Here is a 21,580-nt window from a genome sequence, read left to right as displayed (position 1 = left end):
AGTTACGCTAAGTGGGAAAGCTTTTAGCACATTATCCGCTGGCAATTGCACACTAATCTAATTTTTTTCCAGCCAAGGTCCCTTATAATATATCTGCAGCATTGGATTTGCATTTGAGTGTCGCCTTAATGGGTTTAAACGCTGTAGATCTGGGGCTCGTGCGTCTCTCCGGAGAGAGTGACATTGAGGATCAGCTGATTCTTCAAGCGGAAAAAACACAGGAGTCAGCGCTTTTGGGAGATACATTTATGTACACAGACGCGAGCGCGCGCAGAAAGTAATAGCTATCAAAAAAGCATGTACCAGTGATGGTGAAAACATTTTAACAGTGTAGGCTACATTCATATATGTAGATGTCAATCAAATGTTACATAAATGTGTTCTATGAAACATGCATTTAAAAGTTGTGCTAAGTCTCATCACGTTAACAGCTGACCACAGTTGAACCCATGGTTTATCCACAACCCGACAAGTGCTTTATTTGTGGGAAACGTGTTGGTTTAAATCTGCAGTAATGATTTCAGCAAGCTTGATCGCCATAAGCTTGCTAAAGTGTTTGACTCAACAAAGGGCCTGTGTCTCGGCTTAGGCATCAAGGGAGAACGGGGTGGCTTGAGGTGGCGTCTAGACAGGATTTGTTCTTATCGAAAGTTCAGAAGGATAACGCAGAATAAAAAACATCAGTAGAGAGTTTCTAATTCTAGATAAGGAATATTGCTGAATTGGTGAAAATTACAGCAAACATAGGACTAGCCTACTAATAAAGATAATAAAAATATATGAATAATAATATTTTTATTGTTGTTGTTATTTGTTTGTATTATTTCATTATTTATTTGGATTATATAATATTTTATCCATATTGTTTAGTTATTTTACTGGTCGATAATTATTAGTTACTAATTAGCCAAATTAGTAGGTTTATTCGTGTTTTTATATCAGAAATAAATGTTTTGAAAACAAATATGATGTTTTAGCATACAAAATATACTCACTAAAATATATAGCCTAACTAAAATAACAAATAATATATAAAAGAAATATAATTATTGAAATTGGTGCAGACATTTGTCTTTTTAAGGCCAGCTGTATTCCCTTTAGGTGTTGGCATTTAAATTGTCATGTATGATGGAAGCTAATGCAAAACCAGCCTTTTTCTCTCTAAACAAATAGTGACGTGTGAAATGAAGTAGCCTAACTGTGCTGTGATGTAGGCTAACTGTTTTTTTTTTTTTTTTTTTTTTTGCATTTTAATTTCATGCATATTAAAAAAGTAATTCTGACGTTGTACGTTGTATAGCAACCTTAAATCGCATAAATTATTAAATATTCATATATCACGCCTCCATCTTACAAGTATTCATACAAGTTTTCGCCAGCTCACCGACGCCCACTCACCGGCGGCCAATCAGGAAGACATGCATCACTCACATAAGTTAATATTAATAAACCAATCCTTCACCGTAGTAGGAATAAACTCAGCACAGACAGTGGAGGGTGTTGAAGAGCCAATGATCTAAAAGCAACACAACGATTGGTCGTATCTGCGCACGGCGGAGGAGCTTGCGAAATTAAGGGGACTGCAAGTGTCCAACACTTACAATGAAACCCTGCTTGCTCAAGAAGGAGACTGGCGCACGACACACAATGTCCCAATCCATTTGGAAGTAACTCACGCGACAGCCTATAGCCTGCTATTTTCATAATCTAAAATATCGTCTTGCTATTTAAAGTCGTTTCGGAGTTTTCATCTGGAGGTTCCTGCTGTTGAGAATAGTTTTGAACGCTCGCGTCATGGAGTACACCTCTTCCCCAAAACCTCAGCTCTCTTCCAGAGCGAACGCTTTCTCCATAGCCGCACTCATGTCAAGTGGGAAAACCAAGGACAAGGAGTCCGAGGAAAACACCATAAAGCCGCTGGGTAAGAGAAGATCCGACCCTTGTTCAGTGAAATTTTGATGCAGTGTGTTTTGTGCTTTGCAACAATGGCATGAGACAAATTTGTACTTCAGACTTACGGTGACATGACCATAAAAATAGAGTTTTTATTTTTATAAAGGAACATAAAATAACTTATGAACGAATAATGTCGAACGAGTCTTTAAGTAACTAAGTTACACTGGATTTAAATTCTCCACCAGTCTTAAATGTTATATTATGAGTAAATTGTCAACATGACAGGCACATTTTAATGCCTTTTTATAGACTTACATAAAATAACCTAACTGTTTATAAAAATAAAAAAAAAACTAAGCATGAGATATAAAAGTCCTATTTGTATTTGACCATTTTGTGATGTTTTGCAAAGATGTTGTGCGCTATAGCAAATTAAAATTAGCCTAATAAATTCAAACATAAAGTGACAAATAATCACGCATGCCTATCGGTTTAATCTATAATAAAAGATTACATTACATCTAAGAATGAACATTTAAATTCGCCAATCATTAACTAAAAGATTTAAAACCATAATAAGTGGTGGGTTTAGTAGAATATATGCTATTTATTTGGATGCGTTTGTACTCTTTGTAACATTAAAATTCGGGCAAAATCATTAAAATGGAAATGCAAACTAAAAATACTAATAAACCACATTAGTAATTATATAGGCCTACTTTTTCCACATTTTAAAAAACAAAATTTATTTTAGCCTTCTTTTTTTGCTGTTGTTTGTGTTTTGTTTTATATAAATAGAATAATAACGTTGATAGACTTTAAATTTCAGTTAATTTTACAATGAATTACTGAGAAACTGAAATAGACTGAGCGCTTTGAATTAAGCATGATATTTTAAGAAAAAGAATAAAGGTTTTAAGCTGATATTCGTTGTTTATTTTAGTTGTCGTTTTGGTAATGTTAATATAAATGCACTGAAATTACAAGTAAATATGTAAATCTATATTTAAAGGCTATATATGATAAAGAAACGGCAATTAAATATGACATTTTGATGTAAAGACTGATGTAGTATGTAGTTTGTTTTTTTGGTTAATCTTTTCAGTGTGATTTTGTTTTATGCAGTAGCCTAATATTTTAATGTTTTATTCGTTTTAATTTCATATATTTTAATTATGTAAACGTTTTTATGTTGTTTCTATGGCCTATGTTATTATGATATTTTGGCAATAATGAAATTTGCATGCTATGGCCCCACAGGTTTTTTTTCTAAAACAAACTGCATCACATTTATGCGCACATAATCATGGTTCTTGCTTTTTAATTCAAGAACAATTCGTGGAAAAGTCGTCATGCCATCCAAACCTCGGCGACCTTCCTCCGCTGGAGACCCACAGCGACTTCAGCAGCGGCGGCGGCACCGGCAGCGGCGCTCCATTATGCACGGAGCCGCTCATCCCGACGACTCCCGGTGTGCCGAGCGAGGAGATGGCCAAGATTTCCTGCAGCCTCGAGACCAAAGAGCTGTGGGACAAGTTTCACGAACTCGGCACTGAAATGATTATCACAAAGTCTGGAAGGTAAACAAAAAAGTTAAATTAGCTTTAAAACAATGTATGTTTATGAGATAAACTGTAGCCTAATGTATGGACATTTAGGTTAGGCCTAAAAATTAAATGCTGGGTTGTTGTCACCCAACGTTAATATGGACAAATATGGACAAACCTGAAAGTTGGGTTGAAAAGTGTAATTTAAATTTGATTGACAAAATTAACCCAATGTTATATTTGTCCAACACAATCTCACAAGCTTACAGCAACCCAGCATTTTTAGAGTGTAACCTATTTCTGTCAACACATTTGTTCTAAATATACAACATTTCTTAATTTCTGATTCTCCAACTGAAAAGTAGGCAAATTTAAATTTAATTGGAAAAATGATGGGTTTGTCCTTGACTCAACTTTGAGTTACAATCCAGCTTTTTTAAAAATAGTAACCTATTATTTTACAGGGCTATTTCTGTCAACGTTTATGCGACATTTCTTAAATTTCTAATTTTCAAACTGAAAAGTAAGCTAATTCAAACATAATTGGAAAAATGGTGGGGTAGTCCTTAACTTAGGTTTACAACAACCTAGCATTTTTAGAGTGTATCCTAATATTCTACAGGTCTATTTCTGTCAAAATTTAAATAGGCCTATATTTACTACTAAAATATGCAACATTTCTTTAATTTCTGATTTTCAAACTGAAAAGTGTAGTCTAATTTAAATTTAATTGGGAAAATAATGGCTTTGTCCTTGACTCAAGTACAACCCAGCATTTTAGAGTGTAACCTTATTTTTTAAAGACGAAACTATTACAAAAAATTGCGACTTTATAATTTCTGAATACATCGTTGAACTATAGTCTATAAACCATGCAGTCACCTTTTAATGCGTATTATTTTGTTTCAACAGACGAATGTTTCCGACAATTCGTGTGTCATTTTCCGGAGTGGACCCAGACGCCAAATACATTGTGCTAATGGACATAGTTCCGGTGGACAATAAGAGATATCGATACGCCTACCATAGATCTTCATGGCTGGTGGCGGGAAAGGCAGATCCACCTTTACCTGCTAGGTAGCAATTTGTTTCTTTTATAATGTTAATAATTGCTACATCTTTGTTAAAGAATAGTCGCTAAAACTAAAAACGAAATTAATTAGCCTATTTTGAAACAACTGATGCTGTCTTTCAATTTGAATATATACAAAAAATTGTATATAATTGTATTTAAATTTCACACTTTCCATTACTTTCTATTTTGGATAACGACAAATTTTTTTTAAAGATTTAAATCCAAGTTAAAGTTTATGAAATGGAGGCTTAAATAGGTATAATGCTAAAAAGAAAAAAAATAATTTAACAAATTATTTTACAGGTTATATGTTCATCCAGATTCGCCGTTCACAGGAGAACAGCTGTTGAAACAAATGGTTTCATTCGAAAAAGTGAAGCTTACAAATAACGAACTGGACCAGCACGGACATGTAAGTCAAAAGTTGTAGGCTTTTTAATGCTCTTTATATTTGATTCTCTGTATGTCAATATATGCCTTGGACGCCAGTGATTTAAAAAAAGGGTCACTATATCTGAAAGAACAAGGCACATTACACAAAATATTGTCTGTGAAGTCTATTTTTTTCATTTGCGTTTTTAAATTTAAACTGAATGCACATATTTATTAACTAAACCTTATGAAACACAATATTAGATTTTCCATAAGCATATTTAGACAGCATGTTTGAAAGAATTAATTACAAAATTATGCAATATGTTTGAAGTAAATGTTAAATTAAAATGTTTATCTTATAAATGATGCAGTGTATCAAGAAAATTCAATTGCATATTTAACTATTCTTGGCCTTTAGTTGAAATAAATCCTGTTGTGTAAATTAGCAAATAGACACATATGTATAGTCAAAATACAAAAGAAAATAGATAATAGAGTTCTGTTTACATGTACAATTCAGTTAAGCATTTTTTACATGCGCATGCTTTAAGTTTTGCTCATGTACATTAAATACACCTACTGTTTGAACATATTTTCAATTGTTTTGTTTAGTTTATAAATGCCATGTATTTGATTTTGATTAATATTAGTGTTTATTGTTAACCTTTATGTTTATTTTTGGTGTTCTGTGTCAGCTACTGCTGTGAACCACATTGCCCCTCAGGACAATAAAAAAATTATTTTCCAATACAATTATTCATAAACTTTGCATACACATATACATAATAATATTCATCATATAATAAAAAAATATAATACAAAAGCAGAATAATACACTTGCTCAGCATAATGGAGAACATCCAATTTTAAAAAATTAATATTTTTATCTATTTCTCAGTGAATATAGGCAATGTATTTTGGTGCCTTTGAACAAAACAGATTTATTAAACAGATATATTTATTAAAATAATATCTTAGTCACCAAACAGATTTAGAAAATGAAAGATAAAACAATTAAATTTGAGCTAAATATTGCCAAAAAATCACAAACTACAAAATTTCAACTAAATATTTAGATTTTTTTGCTTCTCTTGATTTTTCTTCTTTTTAAATTTGTATTAATAAAGTTGTTTTGTTAGATAAGCTCCAGATTTGGCTTCAGTACTGACTAATCTAATGTATATGCACAAATATAATATTGTATAGCTTCCTATTAAAAGTATTAATTATGCTGATTAAAATATGCTGAGCTCTGTAAACTACAAAATTTTCATCACATTATCATTATCATGCAATATATCATCAATTTAAATTCATATCTTTGTCCAACAGATCATCCTCAACTCCATGCACAAGTACCAACCCCGAGTTCATATCATCAAGAAGAAAGATCACACCGCGTCTCTGCTAAATCTGAAGTCTGAAGAGTTTCGCACTTTTGTCTTCACCGAGACGGTTTTCACTGCAGTAACTGCTTACCAGAACCAGCTGGTGAGTACAAAATACACCCTATTAATAGAGCTTATATATAGCCTATATACAGTCGTTGAAGTCAGAATTATTAGCCCTTCTGAATTATTAGCCCTCCTCTATATTATTTTCCCCAATTTCTGTTTAACGGAGAGATTTTTTAAGTACATTTCATGATAGTTTTAATAACTCATTTCCAATAACTGATTTCATTCATCTTTGCCATGATGACAGTAAATAATATTTTACTAGATATTTTTCAAGATTAGTATTCAGCTTAAAGTGCGGTTTAAAGGCGTAACTAGGTTACTTAGGCAAGTTATGATAATTAGGCAAGTCTTTGTATAACGATGTAAACTTGTAGGTTGTAGGTCTGTAAACCTTTGAAAAAAATATAGCTTGAAGAAGCTAATAATAGTGACCTTAAAATGGGTTTTAAAAAATTAAAAACTGCTCTTATTCTAGCCGAAATAAAACAATAAGACTTTATCCAGAAGAAAAAATATTATAGAAAATACTGTGAAAAATTCCCTGCTCTGTTAAACATCATTTGGCAAATATTTAAAAAAGAAAAATCACAGGAATTGCGAATAATTTTGAATTCAACTGTATATATAGGCTATATTTCCCCCATTGTTTCTTATAATGCTGTTCTGTAAGCCATAATAGTATTTTGAATACAGAATCAACTGAGTGTATTTTGACAGCAGTTAAAAATGGATTCACTTTTAGCACAACGATTTACTGGAAGACATCAGTCATAGCATCCGGACTTATGCTTAATTTACTGCCCATGGCTTGATGTGGGAGAGGAAAGGATCTTGCTTTAATTTAGTTCTTTCCTCTTTGGGCTGCAGATAACCAGACTCAAGATTGACAGCAACCCGTTTGCCAAAGGCTTCAGAGACTCCTCCAGACTCACGGATATTGAGAGGTATGAGGAATTCTGCTGTTTGCGCTCGGATAATTTCTGACCGCCAGGAGTGTGTGTGTCTGTGTGTGTGGAAGCGCTCAGACGAACATTCAGCCAAAGTCATTAACAACTGCACAAGAGGCTTTTCATTATAGTCACATTAGAGATGAGAGTGGCAGGGTTGGTTCAATGAAAAGAGGAGAAAACAAGCTGAAAACAAGCGGAAAAAAACTGTGCTGAAATTCAAAACAATGTATGCCAACAAATCTTAACTGATAGAAAATGCAAAATCTGGAATAAATATTTAGCATAAATTGATGTGTAAGTGTGACCGTGGATGAAAAACCTAGTGTAGTTGTTTGGGTATGTTTTGGGCAGTAGACAATTATTTATTTCATTAATTTTCCTTCGGCTTAGTCCCTTTATTCAATAGGGGTCGCCACAGCGGAATGAACCGCCAACTTATCGAGCATGTTTTACATAGCGGATGCCCTTCCAGCTGAAACCTAATACTGGGAAACATCAACTCATTCAAACACATACACTACGGACAATTTCATTCATTCATTCATTCATTTTCTTTTCGGCTTATTCCCTTTATTAATCTGGGGTCCCCACAAGGGATTGAACCGCCAATTTAACAGTACTGGGAAACATCCATACACACTCATTCACGCTCATACACTATGGCCAATTTAGTTTATTCAACTCACCTATAGTGCATGTCTTTGGACTGTGGAGGAAAACGGAGCACCCAGAGGATATTTATTTATTAAAATATTTTTTATAATTAACATATTGTTTATTAATTCATTATTTTTTCATTTCCCAAAATCAAAAAATGGAATTTTAAGATAATTTTCCATGCAAATGTTTAGAAAATTTACTAAAGCATTGTACCTACTGAAAATATATCCAAACTCAATCAAATTTTTAAAACAAATTTTGACAACTTTAAGGCAATTTTTCTCAATATTAAGATTTTTTTAGGCGAGGCAGTGGCGCAGTAGGTAGTGCTGTCGCCTTACAGCAAGAAGGTCGCTGGGTCGCTGGTTCGAATCTCGGCTCAGTTGGCGTTTCTGTGTGGAGTTTGCATGTTCTCCCTGCTTTTGCGTGGGTTTCCTCCGGGTGCTCCGGTTTCCCCCACAGTCCAAAGACATGCGGTACAGGTGAATTGCAAACAGGGATGGGTTGCGGCTGGAAGGGCATCTGCTGCGTAAAAACTTGCTGGATAAGTTGGCGGTTCACTCTGCTGTGGCGACCCCGGAATAATAAAGGGACTAAGCCGACAAGAAAATGAATGAAAGATTTTTTAACCCTCAGATGCCAGATATATAGATTTATCTTGGTCAAAAATTATTATCATAACAAACCATCTATCAATTATAAGCTAATTTAACCACTCTTTTTAGTTTTAAAAAATAAATTTAGCTTGTAAATCTTGCAAAATGCAAAAGTTGCAAAAATCAAAACGTGGAAGAAGATTGTATAACCTGAAGTGTTTGTGCTCTCATTAACCTGGATGTATTTTTTGTAGTTCCCAAACTTCGTTCGCTGTAGGCTTTGATATGCTGACTCTGTAAAAGATAACGTCTCCAATTGCACTGAATTCTGAGCGTATTACATTCAGAGATGTTGTTTTTGTTCACACAACAACATTACACTACATTAGTCTCACACACACATTTAGCATCACTTTCAGTACATAAATACAGCATAAAAACAAAACAGAAATAAAGCTAATACTAGTAATGCTTTAAAAGACAAAATTATGCCTTCAAATTACACAATAAAAAACAATTCCCACTAATTTAGGTTGTGTATAACACATTTTTAATTAGCCAATAAAACCATATTTAGTTATTAATTTATTCATGAATTTATTCGTTTATTTTTTTATGTTTTATATGATCTCTAAATACCACATACTATACTTAAATTTGTATATTTTAAAATTTGTATCCATTTCTCAGAGAATATAGCCAATAGTATTTGGTGCACTTAAAACTTTTATCAAACGATTATTTCCTTTAAAATAAGAGTTTGGTCACTGAACATCTTTTGGAATAAAACGAAAATACATTTAATTTCAAAGTCATTAGGAAAAAATACAAACTACAAAAAATTATATTAAATTGTATATTTTTTGTTTCCCTTGATTTTTGCTGTTTATTAAAATTTTATTTAATATTTTTTCACAACAAATTAATTTAGGTGTTTTTGGATGAGATCTTAAGTTGTTTTGTTTCTGTAGATTCGTTCCAGATTTGCCTTTTAAATAATCTCATGCATATGCACAAATATATTACTGTAAAGCCTCCTATAGAAAACATTCATTTAAAAGACCAACCTGTGAGAATTGTACTCATTTATGTTTTATCATATTGACTCATTATGGCTCAATTTTGTGAACTAGAAATTCTGGCAATGATTTTGGTAATGTGCTCTCAATTAACACCATCAAAAACAAATATAGGGTTTAATTCCAACAAAAAATAGCTTTCAAAACTGATTGTTTATCATTATTCATACTTTTTCATAAAAATTTTTATATTCTTGAATAATTTGCTTCTTTTCCCTAGTAATAGTGCTATTTAATCTCTAAGCATTACATATTTCAAATCAATAATATTATACAGCTGAAGTCAGAACTAATAGCCCCCCTGCTTATTTTTTTCCTCAATTTCTGTTTAACGGAGAAAAGATTTCTTCAACACATTTCTAAACATAATAGTTTTAATAACTCATTTCTAATAACTGATTTATTTTATCTTTGCCATGATGACAGTATGTAATATTTGACTAGATATTTTTCAAGACACTTCTATACAGCTCAATGTGACATTTAAAGGTTTAACTAGGTTAATTAGGTTAACTAGGCAGGTTAGGGTAACTAGGCAAGTTATTGTATAACGATTGTTTGTTTTGTAGACCAGCAAAAAATATATAGCTTAAAGGGGCTAATAATATTATATATTATTATTATATTATAATATTATTATAATTTTTTTTAAAAATAAGTTTTTATTTTTTTAAAAGCCATTTTAAGGTTAATATTATAATATAATATTATTATAATATTATATATTATTATTATTATATTATTATTATAATATTATAATAATAATATTAACCTTAAAATGGCTTTAAAAAAAATAAAAACTTATTTTATTCTAGCCAAAATAAAGCAAACAAGACTTTCTCCACAAAAAAAAATATTATAAGACATATTGTGAAAAATTCCTTGTTCTGTTACACATCATTTAAGAAATATTTAAAAAAGAAATAAAAAATCAGAGGGGGGCTAATTATTCTGACTTCAAGTGTGTGTGTGTGTGTGTGTGTGTGTGTGTGTGTGTGTGTGTGTGTGTGTGTGTGTGTGTGTGTGTGTGTATAACAAATAAATGTATAAACACAAGAAAATGTACAGATCACTGACTTTTCTAACCTAAGATTTACGAGCAAAACAATTGCATGACTCAAAAATAATTGGATAAAGCTAGAAATGCTGGAAATGGCAGATTTTTGCCAGTGTGCACTCAAATTAGCATTCCAGTTAAACATTTACAAGCAAGTTCCATTTCAGACCTCAACGAAGAGAACAACGACTGCCAAAAATACCACACAAAAATGCATCCTGCTCTCTCTCTTTCTCTGTCTCTCTTTTTCTTTTTCTCTTTGGAAGGGCTGTGAATTAGATCTGATCAATTGATCTTCAGGGAGCTGCAGAAATCGCATTAGTCTGGAGTCGGGCACTGCACTAAAACACAGCGTAATTCAATTGGGCCCCGTGACTGATTGAAAACAGCCACCCAAGTTGTAGGGCTCGGAGGCCCCTCTCCTCGGGAGCGCATCGCAGATAAAAACACACATATTTGTATTGCGCTGCTGACAGATATTGCACTTTCCTAACCTAATTGGGAGGCTAATGTGGACGCATGGCTCTTGTGATGCAGACCATCTCGGGCTGTCTGAAGAGTCTAATCTAACAGCAGCTAATGCACTTACTGCAAGCCCAGCAGACACACTTCTCTCTGCACAACCGCCGTGTGTTAACATATTTTTATGCGCAAGCCGATTCGGGGAACATCAAATCTATAGAGAGGAAAATTGGACGTGCGTTTTGGACAGTATCACTTCATAACGAGTGGTGTAAAACAAGTTTAGTGAATGAAAGATTAGAAGTTCTTTACTGTGTTTGTGGTCACCACTGTGAATTTGCTTTTATGGGTCAAGGACGAGATGTCACATTTTGGTGTCGGCATCAAATTAAAGTCATTTTATATATTTATATAAATATAGAAAGCATATTTAATGCAATAAAGTGTCTACTTTAATTAGTCAAACTATTGGACTGTCAAAATATGAGTAACATAGATTTATATGTAATATACCCTAACCGGCCACTTTATTAGGTACACCTTACTAGTACCAGGTTGGCCCCCCTTGCCTTCAGAACTGCTTTAATCCTTCGCCGCTTAGATGCAGCAAAGTTCTGTAAATATTCTTGAGATTTTGGTCCATATTGACATGAAAGCATCACACAGTTGCTTCAGATTTGTTGGCTACCCATCCATGGTGCGATCTCCCATTCCACCACATCCTAAAGGTGCTCTATTGGATTGAGTACTGGTGACTGTGGAGGCCATTTGAGTACATTAAATTCATTGTCGTGTTCAAGAAACCAGTCTGAGATGATTCACGCTTTATGACATGGCGTATTATCCTGCTGGAAGTAGCCATGAGAAAATGGGTTCACTGTGGTCATAAGGGGATGGACATGGTCAGCAACAATACTCAGGTCGGCTGTGGCCTCGACAGTCGACACGATGCTCATTTCGTACAAAGTGTGCCAAGAAAATATTCCCCACACCACTACACCACCACCACCACCACCCTGAAGTGTTGACAAAAGGCATGATGGATCCATGCTTTCGTGTTGTTGAAGTCAAATTCTGACCCTACCATCCGAATGTTGCAGCAGAAATCGAAACTCATCAGACCAGGCAACATTTTTTCAATCTTCTATTGTCCAATTTTGGTGAGCCTGTGCGAATTGTAGCCTCAGTTTCCTGTTCTTAGCTGACAGGAGTGGTTACCCGGTGTGGTCTTCTATTGCTTTAGCCCATCTGCCTCAAGGTTGGACATGTTGTGCGTTCAGGGATGTTTTTCTGCAGACCTCGGTTGTAACGAGTGGATATTTGAGTTACTGTTGCCTTCCTATCAGCTCAAACCAGTCTGGCCATTCTCATTTGACCTCTGGCATCAACAAGGCATTTGCACCCACAGAACTGCAGCTCACTGGATATTTTCATTTTTGGACCATTCTCTGTTAACCCTAGAGATGGTTGTACATGAACATCCCAGTAGATCAGCAGTCTCTGAAATACTCCAGCCCATATGGGTCTGAATGCCACGTTCAAAGTCACTTAAATCATCTTTCTTGCCCATTTGATGCTCGATTTGAACTGCAGCAAATTGTCCTCACCATGTCTACATGCCTAAATGCATTAATTTGCTGCCATGTGATTGGCTGATTAGAAATTTGCGTTAACGAGCAGTTGGACAGTTGTACCTAATACAGTGGCTGGTGAGTGTATATTATTATTTATATATTAAATATTTATATTCATCCTCCCTCTTCAGTTGTTTCAAACCTTTTATGTGTGTTTTTGAGTATTTTTTTTTGTGTGTTTGTTTTGTTGAACACAAAAAAAATATATGTTGTATGGATGTTGGAAACCTGTAAGCAGTGTGCGAATTATAGGGGGGTTTGGGGGGATTGACCTCCCTATCTAACAGTTGATGCCCCTAAAGGACGTCAAAAACAATATGTATGAGAGGTCAGCTTTTTGATAGTGAGAAGTAATTTTCTCAGATCTGTATCCTATTATTGAATAAAATTTAAATAATACAAATTTACATTTGACCACCCCTATAACGGTTCATACCATTTGTTAACGCATAATTCCACCAATCATATGCGGAAAAATCTGATCTGAAGCACCGATAGACACTGGAAGTGTTCATGAGACACTTTTCTTGTAAAATAGGTTTTTGTGTTTATATAGACTAGAAGTAAAGTGAAGTTAGATGCATAGTAAAACTCTGAAATAGCTAATCAGGGGTTACTTTAGGTTAAAATACACTAAACATCCCTTAAAATACTTTTATAGATAAATTAGATGTAATTTAAACAAATACATAAATTTGATTTACAAAAGAAAGTATTACACAAACTAACATTACCGAAAAACTTTACCTCCTTAAACGTCTTTGTATAATTCGTACCCTGCCTGTAACCATGTACTTCCTTAGCATTCGTTTTTCCTACTATGAATGTTAATGGGTACAGGTTTCCAATTTTCTTTAAAATATCTTTGTTTGGGTTCAACAAAACAAAATTAAAAACTCAAACTGGTATTGGAACAAATCTAGAGTGAATAAAAGATGGCAGCATTTGCAGTTTTGGGTTAACTGTCCCTTTAAAATGTATGAAAGGATAAGTGATTGTGCTTGATCTTATTATATTATAAAGATTAAAAGCTTTTGGTGACAAATGGGTAAACCCAGCTGTTTAAAGGATATAGTGGAAAAATATAAAAATGAAAGATTTATATTTTGATGTTGTACTTTGATCTTTAAACTGAGTCTTTTAACATGTCGTCAAATGATTCTCAATTGTAACATGGGTGACAAGAGTTTTAAATAAGCTATTGTTACGCTGAAATTTTAGTGAGTGGGTCTGTTGTAAATCATAGTAAAAACGAATAATAGTCGTTATGACACCTTATGAAAAATCATTTAATTTAATGCTTGAATATAGATCACCTCCCTAAAATAATTTGATATTTACTTAACATGTTATTTTTTTATCCCACTGGCCTTTATTGTACTAACAACAGTTTCTTTTTCAAATATCTTGAATCGTTATTCACAAGATATGCTTTAGTTTATTAAAATGCAACATATTTAGCCTGTTTAAGCTCAAGTGACGTTGTGTAAGGAATTATGGATATAGAGATATATTTTGGGCTCTTGTCTTTTGATTTTTGCTGTAGGGAAAGTGTTGAGAGTTTGATCCACAAGCACTCTTACGCCCGGTCACCCATCCGGACTTATGCTGGAGATGAAGAGACTCTGGGAGAAGAAGGACATTCAGCACACAGTAGAGGTATGAAAATCCTACAATAACAGTAAACTGCACAATCTCTCTCTCTCTCTCTCTCTCTCTCTCTCTCTCTCTCTCTCTCTCTCTCTCTCTCTCTCTCTCTCTCTCTCTCTCTATATATATATATATATATATATATATATATATATATATATATATATATATATATATATATATATATATATATATATATATATATTTATTTATTTATTTTTTTTTTTTTTAAATTTCTGTAGAAACCAGAAATTCAGTGTGGGTATTCAATACCAGTATCAATACCAGTATCATTATAACTGTACACCAACTGTATACCGAATAACTGTATACTGTAACCAATTTATTTAATAACTAAAACCGAGATGTTTTGTAGCTCCAAATGCATCGATAAACAAAAAACGGTAAAACAGAAAGCCATGAGATGAATAATAGTTTATTTTTTAGAAGGTACATGGGATCATCACACACATTGGATGGTCAAGGTATAACACATGACAATATAATAATGCAAAAACATGAATTAAATATAATGTATTCAAGTTGTGTTTTGGAATATTTGTAAATTCATAGGTTTTGCTTTTATTTAACATGAAAATAAACTCACTCTGATTTTGATATTAAATTGTACAAATGATAATAAAAACTAGTGTTTTAATAAACATGAAATTTCTAAAGTAGAAAAACAGACAACAAACTTTTTCATAGTTTTTTTAGTATCTTTAGTTCTTTAAAATAGTAAATGTTGAAGTTTTTATTTATAGTTTCAATCATTTTAGTTTAATTTTAGAGTTTTTTTGTCATTTGATTCTCTTCAGTTTAATTTTTACATTTGTAAAATTTACAATTAAAATCTGAGTGAAAATCATTCATGGTAAATAAAAAATAAAAAATAAAAAAACTATGAATTTACAAATATTTTAAGACACAACTTGAATACATTATATTTAGTTCATGTTTTTGCATTATTTTATTGTTGTGTTACCATGACCATCCTGTTTGTGTGACGATCCCATGTACCTTTTAAAAAAATTATTTAATTGTTTTCATTTTATTATTATTATTTATTTAAATAATTTTATTACATTTTTATTTTAGTCAGTTAATTTAAATGAAAATAACAAATATTTCTAAGTCAAGCTGATATTTGTTTATTGCAGCAACAATTTTAGTTTTAGTAAAATAACCTATTCATTACTAAAATGAAATCATTTTTTACAGTGCATGTTATTAAACTTTTTTTTTATGTACCTTCTTCTGTTTCTATACTAACATTGTTTATATTATGGTGCAACTATGCTAATTTTATAATACCAATCATTCATTATTTTCCTGTACAGGTTCAGCGTTCACTGCATCTGACAACCTCTCCCTCAGCTCTTGGGTGACCACCACATCTGGTTTCTCTGGCTTTCAGCACCCTCAGTCTCTGTCTGCCATCGGCACCAGCACGGCGTCCCTGGCCAGTCCTCTCCCGCACCCCATCCAGGGCTCCCTCCCCCCCTACAGTCGTCTGGGAATGCCCCTTACTCCATCCGCCCTCGCCAGCTCCATGCAGGCCACCGGACCCACCTTCCCCTCCTTCCACATGCCGCGCTACCACCACTACTTCCAGCAAGGGCCCTACGCCGCCATCCAGGGACTGCGGCACTCTTCAACAGTCATGACCCCGTTTGTATGATTCCTGACACTGCAGAGTGATACCATTTACCTTTCGCTGGCATGCGAATTCACACACGCAAAAAAAACACACGCTTACGAAATGTAAATAACAGTACCGGACGACCTGGACGTGCTGCGTCGCGCAGTTGTGCTGGAGAATAGAAAAAGGTGAAGGGACTTCGAGCATGAGTTTTTAGCGATGATAAGAGAACTGCAGATGTTTTTGTGCTACCTTTAAAGATTCATCTCACAGCAAATGATGGAGATCGCTGAACGCAACACTGGACAACTGCAGATTTTTATTTTCCATGATGCATCACGTCTAAAGGGGACAGTTCACCTCAAAAATGAAAACCTATCCAATTAGGTCATTTCTTTCTGCTGTAGAACAAAAAAGAGGCCTTTTCGGTGGTTAACAAAATCAGTCCATGGCTACAGGCACTTTGAGAATTCAAAAAATACAGTGAGTAAAAACAAAATGAATACCTATAGTACCTGACAACACACTGAGGTCTTATCAAATGCACAGCCTACTTCTTTTGTCATGTGCATGTACATGGGTGTTTGACATATACAGATTGTGACAACATAAAATACCACTATTGACTTGCAGGCATTTGTTCATGTGCATAATCTTGCCAACGAATAAGCGTCTGTATTCTTTTAAGCATAGGTCTCAAACTCAATTCCTGGAGTGCCGCAGCTCTGCACAGTTTTGCTCCAACCCTATTTAAACATAGCTGATTAGATTAGATGGATCAGCTGTATTTGATTAGGGTTGGAGCAAAACTGTGCAGAGCTGCAGCCCTCCAGAAATTGAGCTTGAGACTTATGATTTAAAGCAAACGTTTTAAAGTGACGGTATTTTCCAAACTCTTCACACAATCTCTTGTCTATGTATGTGGCATCCATTGCTGAAGTTCCAATTTAATAATCGTGAACCATTACAGGAAACATGCGGCAAACTTTGAATGTCAAAAAACATGATTTTCCAACTCCAGTTGTCACTTCACATTATATTCACATTTATTATTTGGCTATACATCTATCACCTTCTAGTAGATACATAAAGAAAAACAGGAGTGTAAAACTGGGCCATAGATCTGCCTGGTTTTAGATTTGTAGGGATGGCCTACTTGAAACTGACGTGTCGACACATTGTCGCGATATTGAAGCGGAAGTGTTTCAAAACACTGCACCGAAGCATGGTCACATGACTGAGGTGATTCAAAACACCCAGATCACGTGACTATAGTGTTTTGAAACACCACATCACATGACTAAAGTGTTTTGAAACACTAGGTCACATGACTAAAGTGTTTTGAAACACCAGGTTACGTGACAAAAGTGTATTGAAACACCAGGTCACAAGAATAAAGTGTTTTGAAACACCAGGTCATGTGACAAAGGTGATTCTAAACTCCTATGTCATGTGACTAGTGTTTCGAAACACTAGGTCACATGACTAAAGTGTTTTGAAACACCAGGTCATGTGACTAAGGTGATTCTAAACACCTATGTAACGTGACTAAAGTGTTTCTGCACACCAGGCTACGTGACTAAAGCGATTCAAAGCATCAGTCATTTCAGAAGCGTTTCGAAACCTGGCAAATCTGCGTTTAATTGACAGGGTCGGACCAATCATTTCATGCAGCATAGTAAATAGTGCGTTTGCGCATAGTACATGTGCTTCAAAAGTCCTGAGTTCGAATATCGCAAATGCTCTGAAATAATGACTTTATGTGTTTTAGTCAATTTTTTGACTATTTTCATTTGTATATCAGACCAATGTTAAAGCAAACGCATTACAAGAACAGAGCATTTAAAAACATATGTCTATATAGCTGCTGCACCCTGGATTCAAATTATCTCTGCATGCTAGTCTGGAACTCTCACCGCTCCACTAAATCCCTTGAAACATCAATGCTGAGGTACAATTCCTGTTTCTTTGCTGAAGCTGTTTTAGAGCAATACATAAATATGATTACTAGGTGTCACTGTAGAGATGGGTTTCGAAACATTTTGAAGCTTCAACACATTTGCTTCGACTGTTTCAGTGTCTCATGAAGCCTCACTTCACTACAGGTCTATAGACGCTCCCTATAGCAGGGTCACCAATCTCGTTCCTGGAGGTCCGGTGCCCTGCAGGGTTTAGCTCCAACTTGGCTTGTTTGATTGGGGTTGGAGCTAAAATCTGCAGGACACTGGACCTCCAGGAACAAGTTTGGTGTTCCCTGCCCAATAGCAAAGGAAACAGTAGCTAGCCACCTAGTGGAACAACTTATTACTGCGAAAATCTAAATGCGGATTTGCATACACATTGTTACATTGTTTTAGCAGTGTGCGTACAACGCATGTACTATTCTAATACAAAAGTAGGTCACACACATTGACCTTCTCGTAAGCATAAAAAGTACTCTTAAAGTTTAACAATAAATATGTGGACACAAATTCACAAAACAAATTTAGTTTGTTTACAATGAAATCAGAGGACGCGCATAAAAAATGTTCATAAAAATGCTTCTCGCCCTTATCCTGTATGCTGCAGCCTATATAAAAAGCTATAGCCCTTAGCTTACATGTAAGAGGCTGTTCACATAATGCATCCAAAACCATGTCGAAAATGTAAGGTGTGCTATTTCCGTCACCGATTTCAACGTGCTTTTAAACTCATGCTCCAGTCATTGCTAAGCAATCATCAGCTGCACACTCCAAGCAAGCACCACTGACAAACCTTGCAGCAGCTATGATACAAGTTTTATTTATGCAGAAAATTAAAAACCACTCCAGTGTTTGCATGTTCTTCGTAAAGTTAATTTGGCTAATTTAGTTAAATGTTCTACAGTTATTACTGAAATCTGTACAATCCATACAATGCTGGAAGCTGATTGGTTGGTTCTAGTCACACGACGAGCAGTGCGCTTAGAGAAATGTTTGAATATTTGAGATATTTTCACAATCACATCGCTCCCTATTTGTGCACACATGACATGTTTCACCAATAAAAAATAAAGCACCAATGTGTGAACGACACCTAGGTTTACGCATGTGTATATTTAACTTTAAATAGGGATTGTTTTTTGCACATGATGATCATTTCACTTCAGAAGACCTCAATGTATTGTCTAGAGCCTTGGGTATTAATTTTATTTTGTCTGTATGTGTGGGGTTTTATTTTGGCCTCTCAAAGTGCAAGTAGTCATTGAATTGCATTTTATGTCATAACCCAGGATCACTGTTTCAGCCAAAAAAAAAAAAAACTTTCTGATAAAAAAAAAGAAAAATTATAATAATAAATAATTCACCTACATTTTGGACCTTGAAATCAAGAAACAGCAACATTTCTTTTGTGGGTGAACTACCCCTTTAAGGATATCCTTTCATTCCCTATCTGTGGAGCTGCCAACCACTCGAACTGTCGACACTAGAGGGCGCTGTGCTTTCTGAAAACTGCAATACTGGATGGAAACACATTTGTGGACTGAAAAATGTTGACTTTTATCATTTGTGTTTGATATTTAAGTTAACCGTGTTCTTGATGAAAAACAATGAACATAAATTTATCAAAACAAGCGTAAATAGCAGCTGATATAAACTAGCGGACACTGAAGCATTTGTGTACATCACAACCAAGAAATCCACCGATTTGTGTTTGTCACGTTTTTCCATTTCTTTCTCAAGGCTCCCAGCAAGCATTTTTAGTTTCTAAAATAAGTCTAATAGATGTCTAATAGATGTCTAAACATAGGTGGCTTTGTTAAAACAAGGCTAAATTTGAGCTGTCAGTGAACATCTAATATACATCAAAGAAAAGCCCAAAACTAGACTAATCATCAAACACACAAAAAAAAAAAGATCGACTAGAGATGTGAAGTCTGTCTAATCTGTATTTGATGACTAGTCTAGTTTTGGTCTATGCTTAGATGTCTATTAGATTTTCGCTGAAAGCCCAAATTTAGTCTTGCTTTAGCCAAGCCAATCTACGTTTAAATGCCTGTTAGAGGTCTAAACAGAAAATTGCTCGGTGGGCTGTTTTGTAGAAGTCTACACCTGTAAATAATGGATTACATTTAAAATAATCGGCTCATCTTCCCCAGAGGAATGAGGAAAGTTGTCTGATTTGTGGCTGAAAGTATTTCTATTTGTACAGTCACATCGGCAACAGTTTATCGACATCCTGCAACCAAATCACAGAGAAAGAGAGCTATAGCTGTAATAAATGGATGAAGAGGAAATCAGGACGAACAATCAGAAATACACAACTATTTAAACAGAGCCACTCAATGCAAATAACCAGTCTTTGTGCATTTTGGGATGTTTTGTTCAGATTCAGTGTGATAATCCACCATTTCAAGCCAATGATTTGTTATGAAAAGACTGTACAAACGGTTTATGTAGTTGCAATATATTAGCAGATGTTATCTTTTATTTTTGTTTGTTTGTTTGTGTGTATTTCTGAGTCAGATGTGTCCTACTCATAAGGAGATATCTGATAGTTTTTGTTTTGATGCCTTTTTTTTAAGTGCAATATATTTATTTCAGCTATGAAAAAGATATGGCTAATGTAATATTTGAAGCAATGATAGATGTTATTTGTAAACAAAAAGAAATATATATCACTGCAAAATAATGCTGGCTTGAGTGTGACTTTTTTTTTACGTTGTCAAATGTCGTGGAGCGACAAGGTGGTTCAGTGGTTAGCACTGTCGCCTCACAGCAAGAAGGTCGCTGGTTCAAGTCCCAGCTGGGTCAGTTGGCGTTTCTGTGTGGAGTTTGCATCTTCTTCCCGTGTTTGTGTGGGTTGCCTCCGGGTGCTCCGGTTTCCCCAACAGTCCAAAGACATGTGCTATAGGTGAATTGAACAAATGAAATTGGTCGTAGTGTATGTGAATGCATGTATGGGTGTAATAATTGGTGGTCCGTTCCGCTATGGCAACCCCTTATAAATAAGGGTCTGAACCGAAGGAAAATGAATGAATGTTGTATTAAATTGCACTCTATAGAATCCTATAATTAAATTCATCTCAATTTTACATTTTGTTTTAATATTATTTACAAAGTTAAGCTGATATTAGCTCAAAACAAAACAGATAATAACTATTTGGCCTGGGCATAATCAATATCAGAATATACCGTTGAAGGCAAAATTATTAGCCCTCCTATGATGATTTAATTTTTTTTATTTTATTTTTAGTATTTATTAATAAATTAAGCAAGACTGGTTAATTAGAACATTTAACATTAAACATTTAAATCTATGATTAATCATCTTTATCAAAAACAAAACAGGCTTTAAACTAGGGCTGCATGATATTGAAAAAAACTGACATTGCAATTTTTTCAACATTGGCTCATTCGGAAAACATACCCCTATATACATTTCTAGAGTTCGCGAATTATGTAGCTAGAGGTAGGTATGGCAATGGGGCGGTATGACGCCGTTCCTTTTCACAATTACCAGCTGAACGCTTACCTCT

The 21,580-nt window shown here is 34.4% G+C and overlaps 2 protein-coding genes and 1 long non-coding RNA gene across 6 annotated transcripts in view; 1 reads left to right on the top strand and 2 right to left on the bottom strand.

Moving 5' to 3' along the window:
* Positions 1-21,580, bottom strand: part of LOC147840401 (uncharacterized) — a 615,523-nt gene that overhangs the window by 331,018 nt on the left and 262,925 nt on the right. The window lies entirely within an intron of this gene.
* Positions 1-21,580, bottom strand: part of LOC137487862 (uncharacterized) — a 183,433-nt gene that overhangs the window by 134,162 nt on the left and 27,691 nt on the right. The window lies entirely within an intron of this gene.
* tbx20 (T-box transcription factor 20) lies at positions 1,600-20,733 on the top strand. Of its 3 annotated transcripts, none has more exons than XR_015510609.1 (9): positions 1,600-1,921; positions 3,227-3,476; positions 4,356-4,520; positions 4,822-4,930; positions 6,226-6,384; positions 7,221-7,297; positions 14,338-14,450; positions 15,782-16,797; positions 16,901-20,733. XR_015510609.1 is itself a non-coding variant. In NM_131506.2 (8 exons), exons 1-8 carry the CDS (start codon positions 1,795-1,797, stop codon positions 16,120-16,122), a joined length of 1,341 nt encoding a protein of 446 aa, NP_571581.2. In that variant the 5' UTR covers positions 1,627-1,794; the 3' UTR covers positions 16,123-16,713. The 3 variants fall into 3 exon arrangements, 1 of the variants encoding a protein (NP_571581.2); XR_015510610.1 differs by having other exon boundaries at positions 16,909-19,136; NM_131506.2 differs by lacking the exon at positions 16,901-20,733 and having other exon boundaries at positions 1,627-1,921; positions 15,782-16,713.

The sequence above is a fragment of the Danio rerio genome, chromosome 16, assembly GCF_052040795.2.
Source record: "Danio rerio strain M-AB ecotype USA chromosome 16, GRCz13ab, whole genome shotgun sequence".
NCBI lineage: Eukaryota > Metazoa > Chordata > Actinopteri > Cypriniformes > Danionidae > Danio > Danio rerio.
Note: the sequence above shows the minus strand (reverse complement) of the source record. Positions and strands in the feature narration are given on the sequence as shown.

What these genes read in the sequence shown, in the direction of transcription:
- tbx20 (NM_131506.2), top strand. Translation starts at nt 1,795, where the DNA reads ATGGAGTACACCTCTTCCCCAAAACCTCAGCTCTCTTCCAGAGCGAAC. An exon ending in AAACACCATAAAGCCGCTGG is followed by an intron (nt 1,922 to 3,226) that starts GTAAGAGAAGAT and finishes TTTTAATTCAAG; the next exon opens with AACAATTCGTGGAAAAGTCG. An exon ending in CTGCTTACCAGAACCAGCTG is followed by an intron (nt 6,385 to 7,220) that starts GTGAGTACAAAA and finishes TTTGGGCTGCAG; the next exon opens with ATAACCAGACTCAAGATTGA.